Genomic DNA, 26,846 nt, shown 5'->3' with positions numbered 1-26,846 from the left:
TTATAATGCATCCTGTGACTTTTCTTTATGTCCAAATGCACAAAACACACACAAAATGAGTCAGAGCTGCAAAGTGCTGAGCCCTTGCGTATCCAGCAGAGTCCACAGAGCAGCATGTGTCTCAAATCTCTGAGCATCAAGACAAAAAAATGGTAAAGTTACCAACCCTTCATAAAAGTCTGACAGAACAGCCAAAAGCATTTTTACTGAAAAAACTATTTATTTGTTTAACATAAAATATCTAGTGTGGAATTAAACTATCCAATGTTGCATCAGTAACATAGGAACAAAAAGAGTATTTTACAACAAGCTTGATATACACAAAGTTTTTAAACATTAAAATGTATCCAGCTTAGAAACTGTACATTCAAACACAGGAAAACATTCAATGTTCTTTCGGCAAGCATTTAGGAATAATAAATCATTCCATCAAAGCACACTTGGAGAATTATTTTTCCCACAACAGCTTTGCACATTAATACATTGGACAGTTAGCAAATCTCTGAATCCCACAATTCTGTTTGCTCTCAATTTTAATTCAAAATTACCTCACTTTATTGTTTTAAATGAACTAGCTATATTAATTCCTTCATCAGTGAAAAATACTTGACAGTGTGTAAAACAATCTTTGGAAGCTTATTATATACATCAATGGTGTTGCCATATTAACAAAATATGACTTGTGATTATTTATAGGCTAACGTGTATCAACGCAAACGTTCTTCAGTTTTTCAGGCGACAATCTCAAATGCCCTTCCATTATTAAGAATTTGCAAGGACCTGCCAAACCTGAACTTCAGTTTTGTTTCTTCAGTGCCCAAAAGGCTCCTATTGATTTCGGTGAGGTGGGGTCAGCTGAGGTGGGCTCCTACCTGCCGGGCTCTGTTCGGCTGATCCAAAGCCCACGAACATCTGTGGGAGATTCTCCCAGACTTTGGATCATGCGTTAGGCATCGCTGTCTCTAAATCAAAGACCTAGAGGATGAAGATGTCTTGGCAGGAACAATCTTGGCATTTAGATCCTTAAAGACATTTTCAAGGCAGAATTCATAAAAAGCAAAAAATGCCTTCAAATTTTTTTTTTTAATACTGTAAATGTCACAGGTTAAAACTGAACTACTCAACAGCATCAAAAGGTTTTGCATTACCTAAAAATTTTTACCTGGGGAATATTTTATCTGAAGTATACATATGTGCAAATTTAGGACAAATATACTTCACCTAAAACTCTCGGAATGCACATTTCGAAGGCCACTGCAATGCAGTCCTTTAAAACTGTTGAATATTGACTCAACAAAATGAAGTGATATGCCAGCATTAACGCTGGAAAAACAGAATTTTAGCTAAAGGCGCTTAATAACAGACAAACTTAGCAGCTAGGCTGCAAGGTGGCATTCCTTCAGGCCACGGATGTCCTGCACTTTTTATTCTTTCCCACCTCTAATGCAGGCTTACACCCCGGTGAATTCTCCTAGAGGCCCCCCAGTTTGGGGTGCACACCTAAGGGATGGATGTGACCCCATCGGGGCGGACTGGCACGGCTCTCAAGTGCCTTCACCAGCAGGAGGAAGAGGACGGTAGCCAGAACCCTCATCAAAGGGTGAACAGTCCGTATTAACGCCAAGGTAGAGCAGGTTTTCTAGCTGGCTGGTCACACGTGTGGTCTGATACCTGATTTACACCCACCTGGAACTGCTCCCTCGCTGCCAGCGCCCTGCCCACCTCTCGCACACCGGAGGGATGGTCCCAGACAAACAAGCCCATCTATCCTTGGAGGCAGCACTCGGCCGCCCCAGCTGCACCAGGGCATTAGGGAGACTCACCCAAGTACAGCCTGACAGAACGAGGGGAAAACAAATTATCGGCACCGGTCAGCGCCGTGAGAGCTCTGTCCGTTTACTGGGGAGCGACTGGAACACGAGCTGGCTGGAGACTGAGCACACAGGACAGAGAGACAGCAGAGACAGGGATAACCAAACCAGCACGCAGTAAGGGCCACTGGAACAGGCTGGGTGTTTCTGTGGCATCAGCCACATCTAAAGGGGGATCCCTGTGAGCTGAACGTTTTCGCCTTCCCGTGGAAAGGGAAGTTTGTCTGGTTGGACCAATCGCTCCTGGAGTCTCTCGTTGCGGTCACCATCGAGTGGTAAATGAATGGACAGACCTTTTGGTGCCCTGTCAAACTTTTCTCAACAGAAAATACCCCCACAGAGTATCAATAACCTCTTTGGCCTTTTTTTTATTAGCCTGAGTTTCCTCCCTTTCCTTAAGGAATTATCCGCTTCTGGTTTTCCTTCAAATTTCCAAAAAAATAAACAAACAGGCCAACGTGCCTTGGAGCATTATACTGCACTCCAGTGCCCTAAAACCCTAAGTGAAAGCTGAACCCCAACGGTGTTCATTTGCATTGCACCCAAACACGGACTCAGTGACCTATTCTTGCCCCTCAGAAAAGGGGCCTGGCTCCCAGAATACTTCAAATATTCTACTGTGCAAAAAATTGTTGCGTGCTTACCTATGTGTACGTGAGACAATTGACCACACATACTATAAAAACGTATTGCTTCCCACAGCCTAGTGATGAGCATTTAGTCCATCTCACTTACATTTGGTTGTGTGTTCCGGAGTCAGGAATCCTGAAAATAAACTGAGACAGGGATGAGACACGTTCTCGGCTTCCTTACGCAATTCCTCGCTGCACATCCACAGCCTCTGCAAGCCGACCTCCTGCGCAGTGACACATTTCTGACAAACAGGGCAAACTTACCCTCAGCTGAACTCTGCTACAGTCTCTGACAAGAGCAGGATCATCAGCCTCCAGGGCTACATCTGAAGGAGCGAAGTTCCTCGCCCAAGGATGACCGCAGTGCGGCTCTTCCCATGATTTGTGTCCGTTTAGGATACGATGCCAGCTACATTCCTTTGTCACCAGCTTGACGTTACAGTCAATGTACAATCAGCAGCTATCGAAAAGTTCTGCCCAGCTGTCAGGAGGCCAGCTTCTGTTGGGAGACACTTGAAAGCAGCTCCATCCAAACTGCTCCACGCAGCTGTTCAGACCGAGGCATTTTTAGCAAAGGTTTTGGCTACACCACCATGAGAACATAGGCAAACTGAGCAGAAACATACCTGGACCCATGCAGAAAACCACAGCGTGCATCTCCACACACAAAGAGACACCAGTACAGCTGAAGCAGTCTTCACCAAGCAACAGACAGAGTGCTCAATGTTTCTGGCAATGTTAGAGAAGTCAAACTCTGCTCCAAACCAGGAGGATTTACATTTCGTGTATAAGTTTCCATCTCTGCAACACACATCGCTCCTCACCGACTCAAACTACCTGCCTTTGGTGGGAGAAACATTCAGAAGAGAGTTTCCAAGCAATCAGTGTCTGTTAATTCTCAAGGAACAGAACCCATAAGCAAGGGAAGTAGAAAGCATTGGTTGGTTTGTCGTTATCACATTTTGTTGTTGTTGATGGCTAAAAAGTGCAAGGCAGGCATCTAATTCATAAAACCTATTCTGTAGTGTATGGAATCCACCGTGTGCTATGCCAGGTACACAATAAATATTAATCTTTTGTTTTTAGGCATCAAGAGTACATTGTTTTAATTACAGCTTATACTGAGTTGCATTCAGTTAGCTATTTGCTTGACACGGGACATTTTAAGCTGAATAGCTGACCATGCAAGCACAACAGACTTAAGAAAAACCCCTTCCTGCTAAACTTCAAATGATATTCAAATGCCTCTCAATACAGAAGTAAAGTTTTTATGAGTGTGAGCAAAGAGCAGCAGAGACACAACTTGCTTAGGTTCAAACCAAAAGTTCCTGCAGTTTGACAGTTGACATTGGCAGTGGCAGTATGGTCGGCTTTCTATGCTTCAGGGTCGGATTTTTTGTGAAAGAGATCTTGCTCGTACCATTCATTCTTTCAGGTTTTCATGTCCCATCATTCCTGTGATCCAGAGTTTGACCTGGTGACCCCTGGGGAATGAGATCCTCTCCCAACCATCTCCTGTCCCCATTCCCTGTGGCTGGACTCCTGTAAGCCACGACCTTTTGTTTCGATGGGCAAGAAGCAGGAAGCCACAGCAGCCAGCAGGCAACATCCACTGTATACCACCAGTGTTAAATAGACCGAAGATTCCAACATCACCTGCAGAAAAAGGCAGAAAATACAAAATCGTACCCCTGGGCCTTATCGCAGAAAGAAATAGAGATACCAAGGTAGTAGTAGAAATTTTAATTACAGTATTGGAAAAAATGTTTAATATGCAATGCGCATACTTTCATTCCTCAACAACTACACGTAGCTATTAAACAGTCTGGACTACACATGCCTTGAGGTGCTGCTGCCCTTATGCATTAGACAGGACTTAAGCAAGTCACAAGTCTTCTACCCAGCCACTGCTTCTGACACAGCCTTTTGAGCCCTGTCCCTGCGGAGCCTGGCTCCCCCAACCTCCCTGTCTAGCTCTTTCCACATATCCTGAAGGTTTGTATCCACCAGGACCTCAGCCTGGCATTTCAAGAGACAGGCGGCATTGCGTCACGCACAGGAACTCCCTGCCTCCCACAGATCCCACCTCCAGGTGGTGGCTGCCAAGGTGTCCTTACATCCAGCCAGCAGCCCGCTTCTTGGTTATTTATCCCCCAATGTATGGAGCAAGGGATAAATTCAGAGACGAGCCTGAATTCCCCTCAAGGAACAGGCGACAAGAACCCTCCTTCCATACATGGCGCACCGATTGCCCTTGGTTTGGCCCTTCCAGCAGAACTGCAGGTCCTTCACCACCTTCCTGCACCGGCACTCTCAGGAGGAGAAGGGTTTTACCTGGGCAATGAAGGGGGTTATGAGGGCTCCCACTCTCGCCATTCCACTGCACGTTCCCAGGCCCAACGCACGCGTGGCTGTCGGATAAACCTGCCAACAAAGCATCAGCCCATTAACGGTGCTGCCGAGTTCTCTCCCCTCCAGTCTCATAAATCAATGGAAATTAATAAGTGGTACTACAGCAAGTTCTGTTAGACAATGACAAGGAAATCATCGACTCGTATCTGGGGTAAGGTCCATTGTGACGAAGTCATAAAAATGAATTTCCCACCATGTTCTCAGTCCCCGTAAACAGTCTTGTTACAAAAACAATCTCCTTACCTCAGGAGTGTAAACATAAGCAGCCTGAAATCCTCCTGAAATAAAAGCTCTTGCAATGAAGAGCAGCACAGTAAGAACATTTCTGTGAGAATAAAAAGGAGAGCAGTGTTTGGGACTGTTCTGTACAATCTGTTTGTTTAACTTGGAGGCAAGTGCAATAAAAATGCTAAATTTGTTAGAATGATTTCTTTTGTTTTTTAATGAACCCTTTGTATTTTTCCTGGACCTTTAATATAACAATGATGCCAAACAATCTGCATTCCCACAATCACATCAGTTTTCTAAGTGTATTCATTCTAACTGACAGCTGTGGCCTATTGAAATAAGCAGCAAATGCCTAAGTCTGTCTAAATAAGAAAAATATATTCCACATTACAAATGGTGCGAATAAAAAAATGGCACACGAGAAGGAAATGAGAGTGCAGAGAGAGACACGAACCTACCTGCCACCTGGATATTTGCAACTTTGTAAGGTTTCTTATTATGAGGTTTCTGTACTACTATAAGGTTTTGTACAGTGCCTGAGAAGGTTTCAATTCAGCGAGCTCTCCTCTGGCTATTAGTTAACTTCCTTCTCTGTCAGCCCCAAGGCACAGATATTGTCACGTGCATGTGGCACGAAGGCCAGATGCAGCCAGAGGCAAACTCTCAGAGCACAGCTGGAAATCTGGTACCATTAAGATTCAAGGGCAAAGCTTCCAATTGAGTTGTTCGTTGGAAAATCTGCCTGAAGGACAGACACCGAACAATACAAAAACGCGAACCCAAGCTCTTCTGAAAGTCAGGCCCCGTGGATCCGCAATGCCAGCGTCAAGCTCCACCAGCCATGCTGCGTACAACTTGGAGGTTGGACCAGTCTGTGGCTATTGCTTCTCACATAATTGTGTCACAGCACTTAGACCACCGAGAGCCCACAAGTGAAGCAGTCAGAGCTGCTGAACGGGAGGCAGAGGCTTGGCTGCGAAGCACTGCCCTGGTAATTACTGTAATTACAGTCAGCCTGGGGAAACATAGGTCATGAATGGCAGAGAGCAGTACCAGCTAGCAAGGCTCAGGACATCAGATCTGATTTAACAATCACCCAGTGGTTACCTCCTGCTCAGACATAAGCTCTTATTTTCCCCTTTGGCTTGCTCTGTCTGCAAGATTACAGTGAAAGATTTCTCCTCTCCTGCTTCTTTTAATGTCCAAATTCTGGTGAGGAAACCTAGCACCATCCTTAATTCTTTCTCCAGATGAGCACGACCATCTCATGGCTTTTCAAACCACCACTTCCAGTTCTCCTGCCGTAATCAAGGGAGAACAGGGATGAATCAGACATACCAGTTGCTGACCATGCTTCGCTTACCTTCCAACGCAGAGAAACAGCAGAAGACTGCAAAATGAGAAGACAAAAAAGGACAGGGCCATGGTTTTCTTGCGACCTATCCGATCAATAATCCATAGTGTTACCAACACACCTGTAGAAGGAAACAAGTTGATAGTTGGCAATTGAGCAAAGGCAGAGGCTGCAGCTTTTAACACAGGCTGGGTTATTTAGATGTGACATTTTGTTCCCTCTCTCTCTCTCTTTAGAATATTTTGCTGGCAGAGGCACCAGGCAGTGGTGGAGAATGCATTGCCCTAGCCACTGGTGCCACCTGAAACCAGAAGCCCTGCGTCCCAGCTGGTGAGGCTTGCTCCATGTTTGGCATCCCCACTGGTCCACACATCCACACACTCAGGGGCTACACGCTGACGCAGGAATGAGCAACCCCCTCTGACATGTTTCCCACTGATTATTGCAGTGGTTACCAATGTGAATGCTAAAAATGACTGCCTTATGTCTCATTGGAATATCTTTTCTTCAACTTCTGACCATTGTTCCCTGCTAATCTCCGTACTGCTACTTTTAAGGGCTCTTAGAACTTGGTATTTTCTTTCCATTGTGTTATTTATATGCTCCCATCAAATTATTTCTCACCTGCTCGTTGATAAAGGGAAGAGATCAAGCTCTGCAAATCTCACAGTGTTAAGCATCCTCTCTTACGCAACTTTTACAGATCATTTTAAAAGCTGGCGTAGAGCATGTGCGGGGATTATCCAAGCACCAGAGTTGTCAGTGTCATATTCAGAGGTATCCCTGTTTAAATTTCTTACTCCTATCTTGCTACATGTTGGGATCAAACCAATCCTTCCAGCTATAGCACCAGTCCAAGAGTACACACCCTTTTCTGTCCACCATCCACTGACATCCTTCCCGGAATGACGGTTATGCAGGACACCCCTTGTACCAGGTAGTGACTATGCATATTTATCAGTCACAGACTTACAACTTGTCACCGATTAAATGGCTTCTCTTTGAGCATTTGCCCCTGACTATAATCTAGAACAGTGAAAATAACCCCATCACTGCCTCACAGCATTATTTCAAACACATTATCACCTTCTACATCTGATCTGAGGGATCACCTTCTACATCTGAAGAAACAACGCCTATCACACACCATCTTGCTTGTCCTATGTCAGACTGTTCATTGAAACCCACTAAAATTGACTGAAAATCGTGACTGGACACAGAGCTTCAGGGAGCAAGCTCTCCATTGATTCACTATACCCACACTCCTTTTAAAATAGTTCTGGAAAGTCATTTATGGATAAAAGTTCAAGTGATTCTGCCCCTTTGATTTAATTGTTACTCTTCCTCTGAATGCCTAATATGTTGCTTGGATAGAATCCATAGTCAGATGGACCGTTATAGCTTCCCAAAGCAATTACTAGTGATTTTATCTGTAGTGATCACACAGGCAGTGAAGAGAGCTACAGCTACTTTGTGTACTGCATATATCAAGTTGTCCAAGCAAGGAGCTCCAGTGCTGCGGGAAATACATTGGCATCAGGCCAGACAGGAGGTTAATGGTTGGACTTGATGCTCTTAAAGGTCTTTTCCAACCTAAACGGTTCTGTGATGCCGTGATTTCACTGCTTGTACCAGAGCCCATTCCAATCACACTGAGCCACTGGTAGTGAAGAACTGGGGCTTCTTACTGCCACTTACCAGGGAATTCTGACAGGGTTGTCCAGAGCAGGTCAGTGTAGTCTTCCTCTGTCAGATACTCACAGGTCAGGCTGCATTTTGCTTTAACTTCTTTCCTTCTACTGGATACTGTGGGAGGAAAAAGAAAAAAACCCAAACATTTAATGTATTTTAAGTAATCTCTTCTCTGCTTACCTTCCCTTACTCCTGCTGTGTCTTTATCACTCTTGCTGCTGAAACTGATAGAAGGGATGTACTGAAAAGACTTTGCTGCACAGCAGGTATGTTCTACCTGGAAGACAGAGTTGAAACCGAATGGTTTATAATCTTATTTGTGGCAACTCTGCAACCACCTCTATCAGAATGAAAGCTTACACTTATCAGCTGTACAGGCTTAGCTATTTTTCAGTCCAGGACTCGTGACAGTGAACAGAATTAACATCAATTATTCAGTCTCTCCCTACATAAATTGGGATACTAACACTTCATGCTACTTTGAGAAGACTGAATAATACCATGTCTTTGTAAAAACAAGTATTTTTAAAGGATGCATGCTCCTTTGTGGAGGCTAACCAGAGTCAGACCTCCCTCTCAAATAGCTAATACACTGTTGTACAAGCTTGGGATCTGTGTCTTCCCCCAGTACTACCCATCTTCTTTCTATAATTTTCCTACTATCAGACAGTTTTCACTAATGACAAGTGTTCTGGATACAATCATGCCTCCCCTGGGGAATCAGACTTTTCAAACTTCTTCTCAGTGTGGTCAAAGCACTTTTCTTCTTCCCTTTTCACACAAAAATCTGCAACAAAAAGGGCAATGGTTTCCCACCATTATCTTTTTTCTCATCAGGTCTTCACATCTTGAGAACCTGGGAGCTCAACAGCAGCAGCAGTTATCTCTATCTCAGAACTAATTAGGCCCGTCAAATCTGGAAACTTACCTTTACTAAATCACTTTTTTTCTCAGGAAGAACAGATACTTTTTCTAACAGGTCTCCCTTGAAGGTTGTCTTGCTGTTTACATTTTGGGCTCAGAGACACTGCAGGACCTCTCTGCATTGTGCAGGAGACAAGGAATATCTATCAAAAATGTTTAAAATAAGGAACCCTTTAAGGGGATGCCTTAAAATTCAGGCTGACAGCCACAGTCCTTTCCAGACTAACAGCAGAAAGTGATCTAATAAAAGATATTCCACCACTAAACAGGGTATATTTAAAAAGAAAAAATGGACTAGTACTCACGGCTGCAGACGTCTCCTGCTTGGAAGAACTCCGTAGTTAATAAAACTAACCCATAATATGAAAAAGCATTGGAAAACCTGGAAGGAAGAAAATGAGAGAGGAAGTCTCAGCTGGTCAAACCTATAGTAAACAACATGAATCAAAATTGAACCCACCGTGTAAGGACTTCCACTAAGTGCTACCTCAAAGCTATTTCCTATCAGCATTTAGAAAATGAAAGGGCAATTAGACTGAGAATGCTAGCGATCAGGTGGTTTAATAAATTACAAATCAATACAGGTTGGTGTGTTGTTGTTTGGGTTTTTTTAAGGAGGAAGTTTCTATGGTTTAGCGATACCGTAAAATACCTCCATTAAAAACCACTTAGAATTGTACTGGCACGGAGCCATTTATATTTTCTCTTACCATATAAACCAGAGTAACAAGGTGGTCCATCTAAAATGGGGGGTAAAAAGGTCCCTCATTTTTCCTCGGTCCTCCTGTTGGAAACAAGCAGAAGTCGGATGGTCAGGGTACTCACTGGTCCTGAACTGGAGGATGCAGCGTGGCAAGGGACACTGTATTATGTATTTTATCTTGGCATGAGTGTTTGGTTTCAGCCGAGGGATCTTCAGACTGTAGGATCCACACTGGAGCTGGGATCCAAGTAAAGAATTCCTCTGCCAAGGGGAATTCTCTAGGAGCATGATGTTATCAAAACCTCCACAAGGAAGGCCAGGATCTGTCAGAACCAGGTGGGGCTGCAAAGAGGTAGAGCAGAACTTTGCCAGTCCACAGGTGGCATATGATTCAGGTGGCCCACAGCCAGCTCCTGCAAACCAGAGCAGCCCCTCAGGGCTTCTGAGCTAGGCTAAGGTACCGAGGAGCCACAAGCAGCCCTCCTGCAAGCAGCCCCCTTTTAAACCGACTGGTTCTTAGAGCCAGAGAGAGTGGAGGGCTCAGCCCATACCCTTGTGGTGAAGGCAAAGTACTTTCCCACCCCACCTTGCAAACTTGAAACCCCACCAGCCACAACTGGGAGCGCACTCCCACACAGCCCATCAAAATCACCACGACAGAACCAAGCCTTTGTGAAACGTGCAAGAGCTCAAATCCTCACTGATCCAGACCTTAGAAAATCAAGCCTCCATCTCCAATTAGTAAGACGCTGCCATTACAAACGGGCTCCTGCCTAGCTTTACAATTTTCCTCTTGTTCAAATCTACAGGTCTCCCTCTGCTGTCCTTCCTTGCTGGCTGACTTTGTAATTTTCTGATAACTGTCTGCTCTTTGTTCTGCAAGTGCAGAGCTGCTTTATATGTTGATAGGGGTGCTGAAAAGTTTGCTATATAATGCTGAAATGAAAAAAAAAATCCAAGGCAATTAATAAAGTGATACAGAGCTCAGAAGTTACTGCCTGAATTACTCTATGCACTAGGACTGAATAGGAACTTGTAGCTTTCCCACTCCAGAAAATCAGGATTAGATTAAAACTGAAGTACAGCTAAAAAGTCAAATTCTATCTTGCCTCATAACTTCAGACCTGGGAGTTCTGATCCGAGTTCTTTGGTAGCCTCAAGGTTTGATTTTCTTTAATAATTGGGTCTTGGAGTAATATTAATGCCCACTTTAAAGGTCCTTTTCGCTTCCACGATTTTCATGTAAATGAACCCAAGAAACTAACTCTTCCTCACTGTGAAAGAGGCATATATGATTATCTCTCTTTTTTAATTTATTACTGATCAAGACATTAAAATTAAACTTAACATTGATGATTTGCTATTTAAAAATGCATATGAATGTAGCACAGTTGCATTGTATCCCATGTTATTAATGTGCCTGTTACCGGTACATACCTGTCTGGAAATAATTAATTTTCCCAAAGGCATTGGAGCTCCATTTTCCGTTGCTATCCGCTTTAAAGTGGCAATTGCTTTTTCTTGATTTCCAGATAATACATCATACCTGGCACTTTCTGGCAGCCACTAAGAGAGCAAAGCAGATCACATGCACAACGATGTCAAAAAAACCAGCAATAAACAAACTGGGGGTTTTCTCTGTGGGTTTAGAGTGGGAAATCTCAGTGCCTCCAGCAGACCACTCACGTAAGAAAGGATTACCGACTAATCTTTAAGAATTCAAAGAACCATCTTTCTGCCCAATGTCAAACTGCTCATTAGGCTTTAAGAAACTGCAAAACCCCACTTTCACCATAAAGTCAGAACTCCAGTCTACAACCCTTCCTTTCTATTACCTTCCTTTTATTCACGAGAACTGTTAGGTATTTTTGCAGGTTCTTTACATTATACCTTCTCAGTAAGAAAAGCAAAGCACCCAGGGCAGATAACGAGATGCTCTAGGCATCCCAAAATCTGCATTTTTAAGCTCCTTTTAAAAACAAGCATGTTAGCACCTGTATAACTGGAGTTATTTCTGAAAAACAATGTCAGTGTCAAGGAAAAGTAAGAGCTGCTAAACAATCTGACAAGGACACGTACCTTTGAGAAGACTGAGGGGTTGGCAAATATGTTGCCTAATAGTGCACTGAAGCTCAGGTTTAATTCATACACATCTTATTTCCGAATCTGACCTGCACTGTGCAGCTTTTACCCCTGATTTGGGTGGATTTTTTAAGCGGACAGTAATTATAAAAGTTAGGATTTTGACAAAATAATTTCAAAATCTAAAGAGCAATCAGGGAAATGGCAACAGCTTTTAATAAAATGTTGATTCCACTGAGCTTAGTTGAAAGAGTCACTAAATTGGAGAGGTTTCCAGGCCTCATTTGGTTTCACAAAATTCCAGCCCAGCATTGTCCTCCAGCAATTACAGTCACATAAACACAGCCCTCGCTGGAATGTTTTTACTAGCAACCTGTTGAAACAACAGCATTTTTGTCATTATTTCAACTATTTCAAAGTAGACACGACAGAGAGCTCAAAAGTCTCACAGTTGCCTTCCACCAGGTTACAGAAACAGGTAGAGAAGCGTTAGATGGATGGAACATACATTCATCTTTGAAGGAATACCTACAAAACACAGGACAGCGAAGAGCAAAAGCGGGAGGGCAGAAAGAATGAGAAGCCACCGCCAGCCAAGAGTGGGCATCACCAACACTGCTAGAAGGACTTCAAACACAGTCCCAATGGCCCAAAAGACCTGCCAAAGGGAAAAGAAACAGTCACAAATGAGAACGAGAGCACTCTGAAGGCCTCCTTCTTTGTAACGTTCCACGACGTGCTCTCTAGGGACAGCTGGAGAGAGAAATGCCAGAGACATTTCCAACACGCACCGCTGTACAGCAACAGAGCCCAGACAATTTAAGGGGATTCGTTGAAATGCTGCAGAAGCGAAAATGTTCACTTCTGAAAACCTCTCATTCTCTAGACACTCCTGTTTAACCGTAGGTAGCTTCTCAGAAGGAATGAACTCATCGCATGGTGTCTGTTAAATAAAATGACTATTCATGTACCTGACTATGAGTATTATTCCCAGCTACCACCGTGAGATTTATGGTATTTGTTTTCCTTACCGAAACCAAGCTACCAAAGCCACAGAGTTTGGCCTGTAGATGAAAAAAGGAATTGTTACCTTCTTAGCAAAAAACAAAGCTGGTGTCCTCTTGCATATCCTACCCATGCAAGATTATTTTCCCTTAGATTACTAATCCCCTTAGCTCATTACTTAACACTCAGAACGTATTTCTGACCCAGGGTTGCTCAGAGGCAGTCAAACTGTGGCAGAACAAAAATGACACAGAAAGGAGTAATTCATCTACTGAACTCTATTCACAAAAGATTAATCACCGGAATGTAGGACTAGCCAGCAGGTACCTGTTTCAGTTTGGTGAGGTCTTCCACAAGGATGCTCCTTCCAAATTGACTGATAAAGACAAGTCATAGTACCCTTCTCTGACACTTCAACCATCCCTTAAAAGGGCTGCACATTTTGCCTCAAAGAATTTATAGGGCAAAATTATGTTCTCTGTGACTTTGATACATTTGGATGGCATACGGGGAGTTGAATTTAGCCCTGAACAGTCACTTCTCCTCTACCCATTACTGAGTAGTTGATTGATTTCACCATGAAATTAGGAGACACCCAAATGGCCCCCTGCCCTTGTGCTAACAGCAGTAACTTACGAAGCACTGGATGCAAGTTAATTTGCAAAAAGGCAGAGTCAACAAAAATTGTGGAACATTATGTGAATGCTTTATGCTGCTTTTGGACCCCAGCTAGTACTAGTGTCGGGGGGTAACATCAGCTCCACGCTAACTTGGACAACTGGGATTTGACTGCAGCTATGTGTGAGATTTCTAGTCAGCAGGACTGAATAGATGTAACCAACAGCAGAATTTGCCCCTCTAGGGACCAGTAAGCACAGCTACACTGCTCACCTCTATTAATAAAATGCATTTTGCTCTGGCTTTCATTGGAAGGAATTCAGCATATAAGGTTACCCTGTAAAGAGTGAACATTGAGAAAAACGTCATGTTAGCACACTGAGAAAAATGCCATGTTAGCACAATGAGAGAGGTTCAAACTTTTTTTTTGCCTTTTATTAAAATTGCTAAACCCACAGTAGTAAAGCAAAGCCCTCCCTAGCCCACAGAGTCAGCAAGACTGCGGACACTGGTTCAGACTCCCCTTTCTACATCAGAACAAAACCCCTTTAGTTCACCATTGCAACGGAGGACAGAATTTGTTCTGTTCATGTGATCCTGTAACCCTAGAGTTGTTAGCTAAATGTAGCAGCTCTTGATGCATAAGTTTTTGCAACCCTGCTCTGGTCCGGGACAGGCATCATGCCTGTTATTTTCAGTGTGGTCCATCAGCATTCAACGCAAACTCTTGCTGGGTAAAGTATTCCTTCAGGGCTTTACAACCAGCTCAGAGAATTTCACATCAGTCTACTCTGCCAGCTTTCAATTCTCCAAGAGGTGAATACTTTCAAGGTCTGATCTGGTATAAAATAATTTGCATTCTTTTATTGTGGGGATTCAAAAAGAAATCATCTAACTCTGCAGTCTTTGTTTCATGACTGTGCCAAAAAGTAATGGTACAGCTTCTCTGTGAGTATTTCCTGAGGATGAACGCAAAGGCCAGCAGCCAGTCAAGGCTCTCTTGCCTTCTTCAAACTGTCTGGTAAGACTTGTTGTTCTTTGCCCCTCCTCTGTTTGCATTCCATTGACTCATCCTGTTTCTGCCTCTAAACTCCTTAGGCTTTCTTTGATGTTTGTGACAAAACTCCTACCAATTTGACAAACGGTGGATTGATCTCTGAGTATCTTCCCAGAACTCAGTTCATCAAAGTTGCACACAGTATTGTGTTAAATCAGTGATTAAGAGGAGAAGGAAGTAAAATCACATAATGAAATGTAGAGCAGTCCTCTATATATTGCAGCAGAAAACAGGAGCTGATTAATGCTGTACGGAACTATTTTCTTAAAGAGAATACTCTGTATCTTTGCAAGTCTGGATGTTGGCACTGGGAATGAATAGTATACTCAGTGTTAGATAACATCTCACAGAAAATTCCCAGAGGAGGCTACCGCTTCTCAGGTGCAGCTCCTACGTACGTATAGGTAGAGGGATATCTGCTATAATCTGTTAATTTATTATTGCCGGATGCATTCTTCTTAATAGCACTTTTTATTAAAATATCTCTCTCATATAGAATATACAATTATAAAGATACTCATGTCGTTCCATTGAAATTCAGCCACTCACATCCAAAGTTGCATAGGCTATCAGAAAGGAGCTACTTTTCCTGCTTCATCCATATTTACTCCACTGTCAAAGGCATCATTATTATAGTTAGAACAAGAAACAGACTCAGCAGCAATGGAATCCACTCTGAGTTCTGTAACCGGCTCTTCTTTGCCTCTCATTAAGTCACGTAGCCTTTGTGCATTATCTGCCCCTGTGGAAAATGGCACTACCTGTGCTGTGGCTGCTCCACCGGGGCTCTGTGGAACATCACTAATATGTGTTTGCCGTACAAGGCATTATTAATTCTGACGCTTTGTCTTTGCTGCTCTCCTGCATCATTCCAGTTGTGCTCAGTTGGAATTGCATGGCAGAAATGGCCTCGCCATTGCTCAGTACCCAGCAGGCTAAGGACTTGCCTGTTTTACATACACGTTACGCTTTTGTGCAGCTTCTAAAGGGGGGCAGGAGAGCAGTAAAAGAAAATTAATAATACCATGATGTTTCAACTCAGCTCTGAATCTTTTATCTGGGAATGGCAATAGAAAAGACAGGATATTGACTTGCCTTGCGAAGAATTCTCTGAGCCATCAATCAAAGCTGGACCCTGATACTCCAAAATAGCACTTCCATGGGGCAATATATCAATTATTAATAAGGATAAAAAACTACAGAGAGAGAGAATGGCTATTCTTTTCCCTTTACATTTATAATTAAAAGCTTAGAGCAGTTATTTATTCCAGGTGCAAAATTTAGAGATCCTCCTCTTCAGTGGATGGAATGACAGAGTAATAGAGAAATAACCTGACACTACCTTATTAGAAATGTGTCTGAGCCATCAAGATATCTCCAGTACTCCAGGTCTGGGCTATGCGGTTTTGGAATTCCAATTCAGGTTCAGATGTGAAAGTTTAGGCTCTGGCTGAACAATAATGTGCACTCTTACAATGAGGAGTCAGGGCTCAGCTCTACCCCTAAATGCTCGTGTTTAGTTCACGATGTCTCTTGCAAGAAAACCGTGTTGTCCCTTAGGGACTCTGCCAACACAATCCAGCAATGCCATGTTTAGGCACAGCTACAAAACGCTGCCTGTCGTGTTTTACCCCGCTGCTGGGTGGGCTCTTTGGGCCTCTCATTTTCCCCATGGTTTACCTGAAGGGATGAGAGAAGCTTAAAAGGACTCGAGGCATATAACTTATTACGTTTAGGAACTCAGCTTGTTCACACAAAAGTCATTGTAAATCTGATGCACCTCAGTGATGTATTAGGTATCTTCAAAGCTTTCTGAGAGTTTAATATATTAGTTCCAAAATACTTAGGAAAAAATGGGATTGGGACAACTGAACAGAGGCATGTCTTCAATCTGACATAAGCATTTTAAAAAAAAATAAATAGAAAAGAGAAAATTTGGACTTGCGAATATTTACTTACGACTGAGGCACTCCCTTCCAATCCCAAAGCCCACCAGGCCCCTCAGCACCAAGATCCAGCTATACACTGGTGCAAAACCGCTGAGGATCCCATAATAGAGCGTCCATAACACGCTGATCTTTAGGCCCTGTATGTAACAGACAAGCATGAAGAAAAGAGTTTCTGCCCTAACAAAAATTAACAAAATGTGAAGTAGAGCTTCAAATTCCTTTTCTTTCATGGCAGTCACTTCTGGCCCTGCTTAACTCTGCTTCATACATGTTGACTGTGACATTTGTGAACATCGTGCGCTGAAACATACACATTGTAAAAAATATTAGAATGTACTCTAGTAGGAGCTGAACACTTACTGTTTTTCTCCCGTACTGGTCTGAAATGTTTCCCCAGAGGGTGGAGCTGGACATCATTCCCACAAACACCACCTACGAAACACCAGAAAAAAAAACCTTCCCCTTAACAACAAGACAAGTGAACATTTCTGTGTGACAGCAAAAAGAACGGAACTTCACAGTGAAACTGGAAAATTTCAGCTCTAACAATAGTGCAAAATGTCCAGGTGTTCCAGGTATAACTCTTCTGCAGTAGAGACTATTAAAGATAATTATTCATATAGTGGGATTCTTCAAAAGTCACTAATCTCACTTCCATTGACTTGAAAGTCAATTTGCTGTTGCCCAGGAATGGGGACGAGCATCAGCAGATAGTTCAAGCCAAGGTCCCTCAGCTTCTTCCAGCAGTGGGCCCTTTTTCAGTAGCTGCCTTGCTTTTGTCAAGGTCAGGAATCTAAATACAACATACATAAATCGAATCTCTACCAGGCTACCTGTCATCACCTCACCCTTATCCTACCTGCTTATTTGTGAACTACTGAATCAGACCAGTGCTGAATATTTTTGAGCTTTTGATAAATGGAAGAAAATTCATTATAAGAAATGACTGGAGAGCACAATCTGCTTCTAAATGGAAATCACTGTCTTGTTTCTGAGTTGTTGGTTGTTTTTTTTTTTGCTGAAGGGTTTTCATAACCCACAAAATAATCTTTCAGCTGCTTCACAGCAAGGCCCCACTGAGAGTTTCACTAGCATTACTGAGGGGACAGGCAAGTGGAGACATGAGCAAGTGCCTGCGTTGGAGAGGGGAAGCAACTAGGTACTCCTCAAGTCAGCTTTGCAATTAAAAGATCCATCTGGTGACAAACCAGCCTGGCACTAGAACGTGCACTCTAGTATTGTACACATTGTGAGTCCAGCCCTGAAAGATGCTGAGTTCTCCAGTTCCAGTGAACATATTCATGAATAAAAGCTGGCCCATGTTGCTCGAGATCTGCAGGACAGTTGTTGCAGGAGCCCTGGTGCTGGTGCTGATGGTACCTCTCAGCCAGCTCCCCTCCAGCCTCCTACTGCCATTCTCAGCAGGCTGCCTCAGATTTGAACGGAGTTAAAATCAGCTCTTACAACTCTAGAAAAGTCTGAAAGAAGACTGAGGTGTCAAAGAAAAGAAATGCTACCCTTTTCAGAGGTGACACCAAAAAGCATAGTTTATTCTGTGGACAGAGAGAGAAATGAAAACCTGCCCAGCAAAGGTAACAGCAAAACCCAAGCGTGTTTCCCACAGCAGCACATTAAACCACAGGAATTTTGTCTTAGAAAGAAGTGCGTACTCAAGCAATAAGCGGGGTAAGAGCAGTTCTGTTTGTCAAAGCTTTTGTCTCATGGTCACTGACCCCTTCTCCTTCTGATGTTGCTCACCAAGAATAAAACTGCGCTGAGCTGAAAGAAGGAACAAGACCCTCTTTCAGCTGGGCTGGCTGCATTCAGGTATGGGAAAGGACGTGCCCTTAACTGATTTAAATCTACTGAGCATTTTGACCAATTTAGACAACACCACAAACAGCATCAAAAGCTAAAGGAAAAAGAAATGTAGGAATTAAAGTGCATGACGTACAACAGTGGCATACCCTGAGAGATGAGTCCCAAAACTAGTTTTCTTAACCCTGAAGGCATTGCATGTTTCCAACATCAAAGCACCAGGCTTAGAGGTGGTATTGTAAGAGCTCTGCTCGCAAATATCACTGGATAATCTACCTCAAAAAGTGACTGCTTGCTCTCTCTCACGGCTTCCCGTCTGTTGATGTACAAGCGAGCTTAAATGCAGTGGGAAAGATTTTCAAGAAAGATAGCCAAGATTTACCAATCCTTTTTTTTTTCAGTTAATCAAATGGTTTGAATTTTAGGATAAGCCCGAGTCAATGAATACATTTTCCTGGAAACTACATGAAACTGTGAACCTGAAACTTGCAAAATTTCCTCAGTTCTCACTGAGCTTCATTTCTTCAAGCTCTGGCTTTTAAAAAAGACTGCTATATTCTTCTGAGCCAAAGGCAATCTGCAAAGGCCACGGACAGATTTAACTCGGGGATATAAAGCATAACATCTGATTAACAAGTGAATGGAAAAACCTTACAGAATACAGGAGCTGTCAATTATTTTTCCTACCGATGTGAGCAATGCAACCTGCCAGCTTGGTAATCGCCACTCACAATGAAGCTGAGGAGCTAGGATACTTAAAATCATCATTTCCATAGCATCTGCCATCTAGAAGGATAAAAAAGAAACAAAAATAAGTAACTGCCTGAAAATTAGACGAACATAGCGGTCAATAATATGCCTTCTTGCAATTAACCTTGTTTCTGCTCTGTGCCGTTCCCACTCTGTAGGTGAAACAAAACAGTCATGTTTGCAAGTTGCAGTGGATGTATACAGCGGAGAGAAAAAAAGCAACAGGTGCATTTTTAAACTAATTTCTCATTGTTGTAATGTTTAACACTGGCAAAGAGGATTCAAAGAGCCAAATCAAAAGTTATTGGTGGGTGTTTTCGAGAAGGCCTGTCTGGTCAGTCATCCAGGCCCGTTCACTTTCATGTTGCTTATTACAGGGATGAGCTTTTAACTCCTTTACACACAAATTTTGTCAGAACTGTTTATTACCTCATAACTTACTCCCTTTCTCCCTTATACACTGCTTCTGCATTTGTATCAAATGTATTGACAGAGCATCTGCAGACCGAATTCCACTACTGACTTAGTCTCTAAACCATGGCAGATTGTAAGCTCGTATACAGACAACAGCTAGTAAATACAGGCTCCAAATATCAACAGATGCAACATATAGTGCTTCAGAAATAGAAGAAAAGTGAAAACAAAGCCTGTCTTTCTGTTCTTGACATGAAGGTTAAAGCTAGAAGTACTGGGTTGCTGTTCACCTGAAACTAAGACTACAATAATACTAATACAGAAAACAGAGATTGTAGCTAATGGGATGAATGTGGTAAAATCACTGAACGAAAACTGAGATCTGCTTCTGTGGGAATAGCTTCACACCTTTTTCATTCGAAGTAGAGATTCAAAATGATTTTTCAAACCCTGATTTATAGGAACTTCAGAGACAGAGAAATCAATCGGTTATTCTTTACCCTTACTCCAGCTGTCATTTTAGAATTTCAAGTAAAATTCTTTCTTTATTGCAGAACTATCTGTTTGGAGACTTTTTGTCTACAGAGAATGGCTACATTATTTGAAATCACTGAGATTCACTAACTGATGTTCATGCAATTGACCTTGATAAAAATTACTTGCCCATGCTAATCCAGTAATAACAGAGAGCTTCCACTGGAACTTTCCAAATCCAATGGCTTCCACCGCATCTTCCACCATGAAAGTATCTAGAAAGAAAGATAGTGCAGAAGTGTATTCTTTTCCTAGTAAGAGCCACCCCTTGAGACAGCATTTTCTTTCTGTGAAAGCCATTCTTTAACAGGTAATCTACTGAGATCTAAAATATATAACAGAGATCTACTTAGCTTTTATACAGTTCTCGCTCAGGAAAATCTCTATCTTCTTCAGGAATTGTGCTAAAGCCAAAATAATTTGAAATATTCCTAGAACATTTTATTCACATAGAAGTGAATCAGTGTAGCACCAATGACTCCAGAACACGTTCAGCCTGTCACCCCTGGGAGCGAATCCACCAGCCACTGAATTGGAGCTTCCTCTGGTGAGAAGTCTATGAGCTGTTCAACAGCACACTGCAATACTACGCAAGTGATGGAAACTACAGAAGAATATTTTATTGCATGGAGAGTCAAGCTGTAATTATTTGAACCAAGAATTTGTCCATGACATATCTTAAAACATCCTCTTGTTAAAAATGCTGATGGATCTTGTTTCCCACACATTGTCATGACCTCATTATTTTGTTCCATCTGAAGAAGCTCAGATATCTCAAATTCTTTCGCTCAGCGCAAAACAGAATATATCAGAAAAATACATGGTGATATTCAAGTTGTTTGAATCAATTTAATCTCAAAGTTTCAACAGTTTCAGCAGATTAAAAAGTATATTCGCCACAGAAAGGCTTTACCCAGCTGCAAGTTGGACATCCTCACGAAGCAAAAGACAAAAAGCAAATCAAACAAAATCTACCTGACAAAGTGAAACAGAGATGTCATAAGACCTCAGTTTGTGACTTTAACCCAGGCATTTGGTGTGATGGCACTGAAGCTCAGCATATTGGGCTGTTCCATCACTTGCACTTTTTTGGGCAATGTGCCAGCTGGAATTCTACATATATCTGCAGGCTTGCACTGATGCACTGAGTCTTTTGAGAAACTCCCTGAGCTCACTCCATGCTATTCCAGCTTCCTATTGCATCAATATGTTAATAAATAAGTCCCTGGGAAAATAGTCATCCTATAAAATTGTAGCATGCCTTGTGCTAAGAGAAAAACAACCCTTCTCATATCTTCTAAATTGGTGTTGCCTTCAGGGCAGCCAGCACTTCTCTGCTAGGCAGAAAGCAGAGGCTGGGAGGTACATTCACTTTGTCCCTCTTGTCCTCTAGGCAAGAAGGAGACGGGAACACTGCAGAGGCTTCATGCTCAGCCTTGAAGGTGAGCCACGTGTAACTGCTCCAGCAAACTCAGCCCTGCTTTAGGAGCACTGATCAGTTCTAAAGGAAACTAAGTCAAACCTACTGTATGAAATAGGCAGTGACAACTGGATACACCAGTCCTTAAAAGGGTCTGTTACTGGTGATATAAAAACAAACACATAAAGCGTCCCTCAGAGAACAAGGTAAGTAAATCATGACTTTCAGGTGTAACATAATTTGCCTGTGTGATTGTTTCCTTCTTTTATCCGGGGATCTTTCATTTCCCTAAACCCAATGTATTCAGCCTGGTTGCAACGGGACTGAAATGAGGAAGCCACACCTTTCTCCCTACAGGAAAACAAGAAGCCTACTCACCATCAGTTGGGTTGGCAAATTCTTTTGGCACTGCAGCTCCATCCTCTAGCTCAATAGGCTCTAGCTCTGTCCGAACACCCTCAATCTGAATTTCGTGTTCTCCTGAAATGACATCCTCATCTGACCTTGAACTTTCCCCAGTGCGGCGAAACTTGACCACCCTAAGAATGCAAAAACAAGGATTAATACTTTGGTGGGTCTCTTCCAGGTCGAAGCCGTGTTTGGTTTAGTCTTGAAGCCCTCTTTGGTCAAAGAGCAGCCAGGTTTCTCCCCACCCTCCTGTCTCCATTCCACATTCACAGAGAATGATGTGACTTTTATTTATATCTGTTCTTAGGTCTGGGTATCCTGGGGGTTGCTACTGGCCTGGGAAAAAACCACAGAGTACATTGTTATGCGATATAGTCACCACTTTTCTACAAAAAGGATGTTACGGTGCTAACTATAAAGTTATAAAAACATACAGGTTATAAAAATACAATGAAATGATACATATTTAATGATACCCGTGTTTTGTGTGCCTAGGCTTTTACTGCAAATTAGACAAAGTTGCGTAATTGAATTTCAGTTGCTTTACCCTTGTAGGAAGAGACCAAATTAAATTTTCCACATTGTTTTCCTAAGAGTGATTTGTTTCTTAGAAGCGGAACTCCTGAAATTTGTCAGATTTTTAAACATTACATAGTGTGGCACGACTTGTAAGATAATTCAGCACATTGACTTTTTTCCATCATGACGACTCTGTGACCCTAAGTATGATTGCTTTAATCTCCTATCTTAAACTAAAGCATTTAATATTATGTAATTAATTGAATACCTGTATTTTAAGAAACTAGTTGATTTCCAATACTTGGTTCATCTGTGCATTTTTTGAACCTCTTAGGTAATGAGGTGGGGTAGAATAAGAACATGAATCAAAGAATACTTCTTTTTTCGTTAAGTCCAAGTCAAGACTGAAGAGTTTACCTGCTTGCCAATTACAGCCCTGGCATACGAGATGGTGATTGTCATGTGAGTGTCACCCTCACAGCTGCCTGTATTTTATATCATTTCTGGCACCAGCTGAGAGAAAATCACCTGTTCTCTGCAGCAAGGCCACGGAGACAGTAAGATGTGAAAACATAACTTCGCTAAATCAACACAACTTTCATGTTTTGGATCGAGTGATTTTGTGCAGCGCTTCACGTATATAAAGGAGGTCCATTTTCCATCAATTAAGTTTCCTGTGACCAAACAACGATTTTGGAACAGATCTACCATATTAATGTAACAGATTCCTCGAGCTTCCTTCACTTTACCTGCAACATAAGTGTAACTTTTTCACCTGGGCAACTGACAATTCCTTGGACTTCAGTGAAATAGTTTTTTGGGAATAGATTCATCTTGCTACTACCTCTTCTGACTTCCAGTAACTGAACACTTCAATTCTACAACATAGATTAGCAGACAGCCTCTTGAACTTCAGTTTATCCTTTGGTTTAAGGGTCAGCAAAACTAAACTCTCAGCATCCTTGCCAACTGCAGCTGCAGCAAACTGACATGCGTGTATGACATTTCTAAAGGTGATCTGAAAGACTTTTCGCATCTAGCAAGACCTCAACTCTGATTTTCTCTTACAAGTGCTGATGACACAATCAATACCTAATACAAGAGCAAAGATGGGCAATCTACAAAGCTCCTGTGAAGTGATTTTGGTCCAATGGTGGACAAAAGGATAGAGGAATGAAGGTCTCAGTCACCCATGGGTTGTTTTACAAAGAGAGAAGTTCGGGCCCCAACCAGCCATTCAGTCCAGCTTAGGACTTCACTGTGGTAGAAATGCAAAGCAGAGGGCTACTAAACATTAATTATTTCCTTTTCCCTCTCAGTCCTGGCATACATACTATCTCCCTGACCACATCCCATCTGGGGAATTGCACATATTCACTAATGATATTCTGGCAGTGACCCGGAGAGAGAGAGAAGCACTGTGACCGTTTTGTGGGGTTATCACTCATCTTTAGGACAGCCTGCTTTGCAGACTGTTGAAATGTTTTGGGATGATTTTTTTCAGCTAAACAGGGCATTCCATGATCTGTACGGAGCAAACAGTCCTTGTACTACTTTAGTAATGCTCTCATCTGCAGCAGGAAGCTGAAAGCTTTTCTATGGCCTTTATGCCTTGGCAGACAAACAGCAGTCACAAATTTTCTTGTCCAAGATAATATTTGAAGATCTTAGACGTAAGAACACTAAACAAATCCCCAGGCCTCTTGGAAATGCACAAGAAAAGTGCATGGACTGCAGTGAAACTAGGGTTTATCTCATTCTGATTTAGGGTATGCAGAGGATCCTTCATTCTATAGCTATAGGAAACAAACAATGAAACTTGCCTGAATTCAGGTTTCTATTAAGTTCCATTGAGAAATTCAGTTTTAAATTCTCTTAATCTTATTGGTTTTTTTAACTTCAGTGCAAGTACCTCAGTTTGAATTTTCTTTTGCTGACCCTACAGAATAACCACAAGTAATTATTACTTGTTTTTTTAATTGTCACTATAATAATTAAAATTATCACTAAAGAGATAATCCTCATATGACCTACAAAATACATACTCTCAGCAAACAACTACATTTTTACGCCCATGAAATAACATTTTTATTACCAAGGGCAACAACTAATATCAAAGTACCATTCATACCTTCTTTGCAAAAGTTTTATAAGCACCTGGTTTAACTATACAGGAAGTAAACTTTTATATTTGTACCTTTTTAAAGGAAGACTATAACTGTAACTTCAGCAGTCTCAAAGCCAGGTGCAAAGTTCATTGAAGTATATGGACACCTTTTCCCCAGATTTCAGGTCTAAAGGGATTATGACTGAAAAACATTCATACAACCTATGCTAGGAACTCTTCAGTGCCCTAGTAAGCCAAAGGCAAAATAAACATGCCAATAAAATCCTTACTGACCTTGAAGTACCTCATCACAAATCCCCTGTACTACTGTTTCTTTGTATATTTGTTGAAGTAGACTTTCAGAACTGATCATTTTGGAGATAATGGTTCCAGATGCTATATAAAAGCAGTGACTGATCTGAAAATTGTAAATACTTCAATGGCAAACTGAGCTACCTGGCCACAGTCCTCATCACAGGAAATTAAAAAAAAAAAAAAAAAAAAGTGTTTATCACTTAGGAACCTATGAAACAAATTGACACAAATGAAGAAAAAAGCACACAGTGATATTTACTGTTCCATTCTTGCAAAATTCTTCACAGCTGAGACATCTGAGAGCTGCATTCGTTTGCAAGATCTCACACCACCAAATACATCTAATTACACAGACACTGAAAGGTACTTTAGAACATTTTTCTGTGTTTTGGGTTTATTTTTAAAAAAAAATAAAATAGGAAAAATGGCGTAATGAAATCACGTCTTATTCTTTTTACTGACAAGCTGAATGCATCCAAATTAAGTATTTGAAAATAGCTGGAGCTCGTAGCCATTCTCCCAACTTATTAGAAATGTTATGGGACAGTTTGCTCTGTCATTGACATGAGCTCATTAATATTTAAGATCAACTTTAAGCATTTATTCCCTGCCTTGCAGAGCCAATGATTTATAAATAGGAATATGGTTCAAAGCACCTGATAATGGAGCATTAGAAGAAATGCCCTTGTTTTTAAAGGAAACATTTTACATTAATGAAAAGGAAAGGAAATACCGGTGTCAAAAGGCAGCAATGCTTTTATCACCTTTTTTGCACAGATCCAGCAACCACATCCCAACAGCAAAGAGTTCCTCACAAATAACAGCATTTTCCTTGTGCAGCAACGTCTGCTTCTCCAAAACATACAGTTAGCAAATATCGATGATACTCACCGCAAACACACCTTTGCGAAAAAAGGTTCTGATCTGCACTCGGTTCGCGGCATGAAGGAGGAAGCCGAGGAAGATGCCTTCCCTAGCACAACGTTATTTACAGATGCAATCCACCTTGCAATAGTAATGTTTCCTCTCAAAAAATCTTTCCGCACTCGCACGGTTTTATTCCACCCCTCCTTATTTCTACCACCACCAAGTTCATGCAAAAAATAACAACTGAGTGAATTTATATAACAAATGGGTCCCTGCATGCCCCCAGGATGCTGAACCCAGGCAGCTATACAAGGAAAATGGCCTGCTTCCCGGGGCCCAAGACACTTCCTAGAAACAATTCCCTTAAAAATCACCAGGATTCACAATATCCCTGCAGCCCGTGGAGGAGAAATCCTGCGCATCCCCGCTCCCCTATCGGTGCTACTCACGGCAGCTGTCTCAGCTGGAATAAATCATCCTCCATTGCCAGGCTGCGTCTGCAGGAGCTGCTCTCATCGCTCTCGCATGGCGGGGATGGCTGGGGCTGCGGGGAGGCAGGGGCGGGCGGCTGGACAGCCCGCACCGAGCGGCACGGGAACGGCTGGGCTCGGCACGGCACGGCAGGGCGGGCAGAAGCGGCGGGGCGGCCGCGGTCCGGCGGCCAGGGCTCCCTCCCCTCGCTGTCGCTGCTCTAGGGGGGCTGCCTGCCAGCCTGGCCAGGGCTGGTGCTCAGCTCCCCTGTCACCGCCGGTCCTCGTCCCCTCGGGATCCCAGCCTGGCGACCTCGGCAGGGTGCAGCCCCAGGGAGGATTTCAGGCAAGTGGGCAGGATGGAGAAGTCCACAAGGAAAACTGAACCATGCTGGTTTGGATGCATCCGCTCCCCGGAGGACAGCAAAGGGTCTTCTGGGGAGCATGACACTGGCCCAGAGGGCGACGGGACTTGGCAGTGCTGGGCTTGATGATCTTAAAGGTCTTTTCCAGCCTGAATGATTCTATGATTTCAATGTTGTCAGCACTTCACAGAAAATTACATTGTTAAAGCGAACACTTCAGGAGCCCACAGACAGTTCCTGTATGCGATCTCAAGCGACCTGATAGGGATTCCAAGCGCGTGCTCCTCAGATGCAGAATGAGATTAGTTTGTAAAAATCTCAGTTACGCACCT

The 26,846-nt window shown here is 42.5% G+C and overlaps 1 protein-coding gene across 1 annotated transcript; it reads right to left on the bottom strand.

The window, feature by feature from the left end:
- Window positions 1–200: 200 nt before the first annotated feature.
- Window positions 201–26,846, bottom strand: SVOP (SV2 related protein). Its single transcript, XM_005236527.4, is given in 17 exon segments — window positions 201–4,159; window positions 4,838–4,927; window positions 5,159–5,240; window positions 6,507–6,618; window positions 8,196–8,303; window positions 9,419–9,495; window positions 9,824–9,897; window positions 11,254–11,382; window positions 12,431–12,556; window positions 13,795–13,858; window positions 16,538–16,551; window positions 16,554–16,664; window positions 16,888–16,959; window positions 19,033–19,131; window positions 20,173–20,258; window positions 21,842–22,002; window positions 26,129–26,846. Coding segments are annotated over 17 exon segments (1,647 nt in total). The 5' UTR covers window positions 26,164–26,846; the 3' UTR covers window positions 201–3,952.

Source organism: Falco peregrinus, chromosome 2 (genome assembly GCF_023634155.1).
Source record: "Falco peregrinus isolate bFalPer1 chromosome 2, bFalPer1.pri, whole genome shotgun sequence".
Lineage (NCBI taxonomy): Eukaryota > Metazoa > Chordata > Aves > Falconiformes > Falconidae > Falco > Falco peregrinus.
The sequence above is the reverse complement of the archived record's forward strand: the minus strand, read 5'-3'. Positions and strand labels throughout refer to the sequence as shown.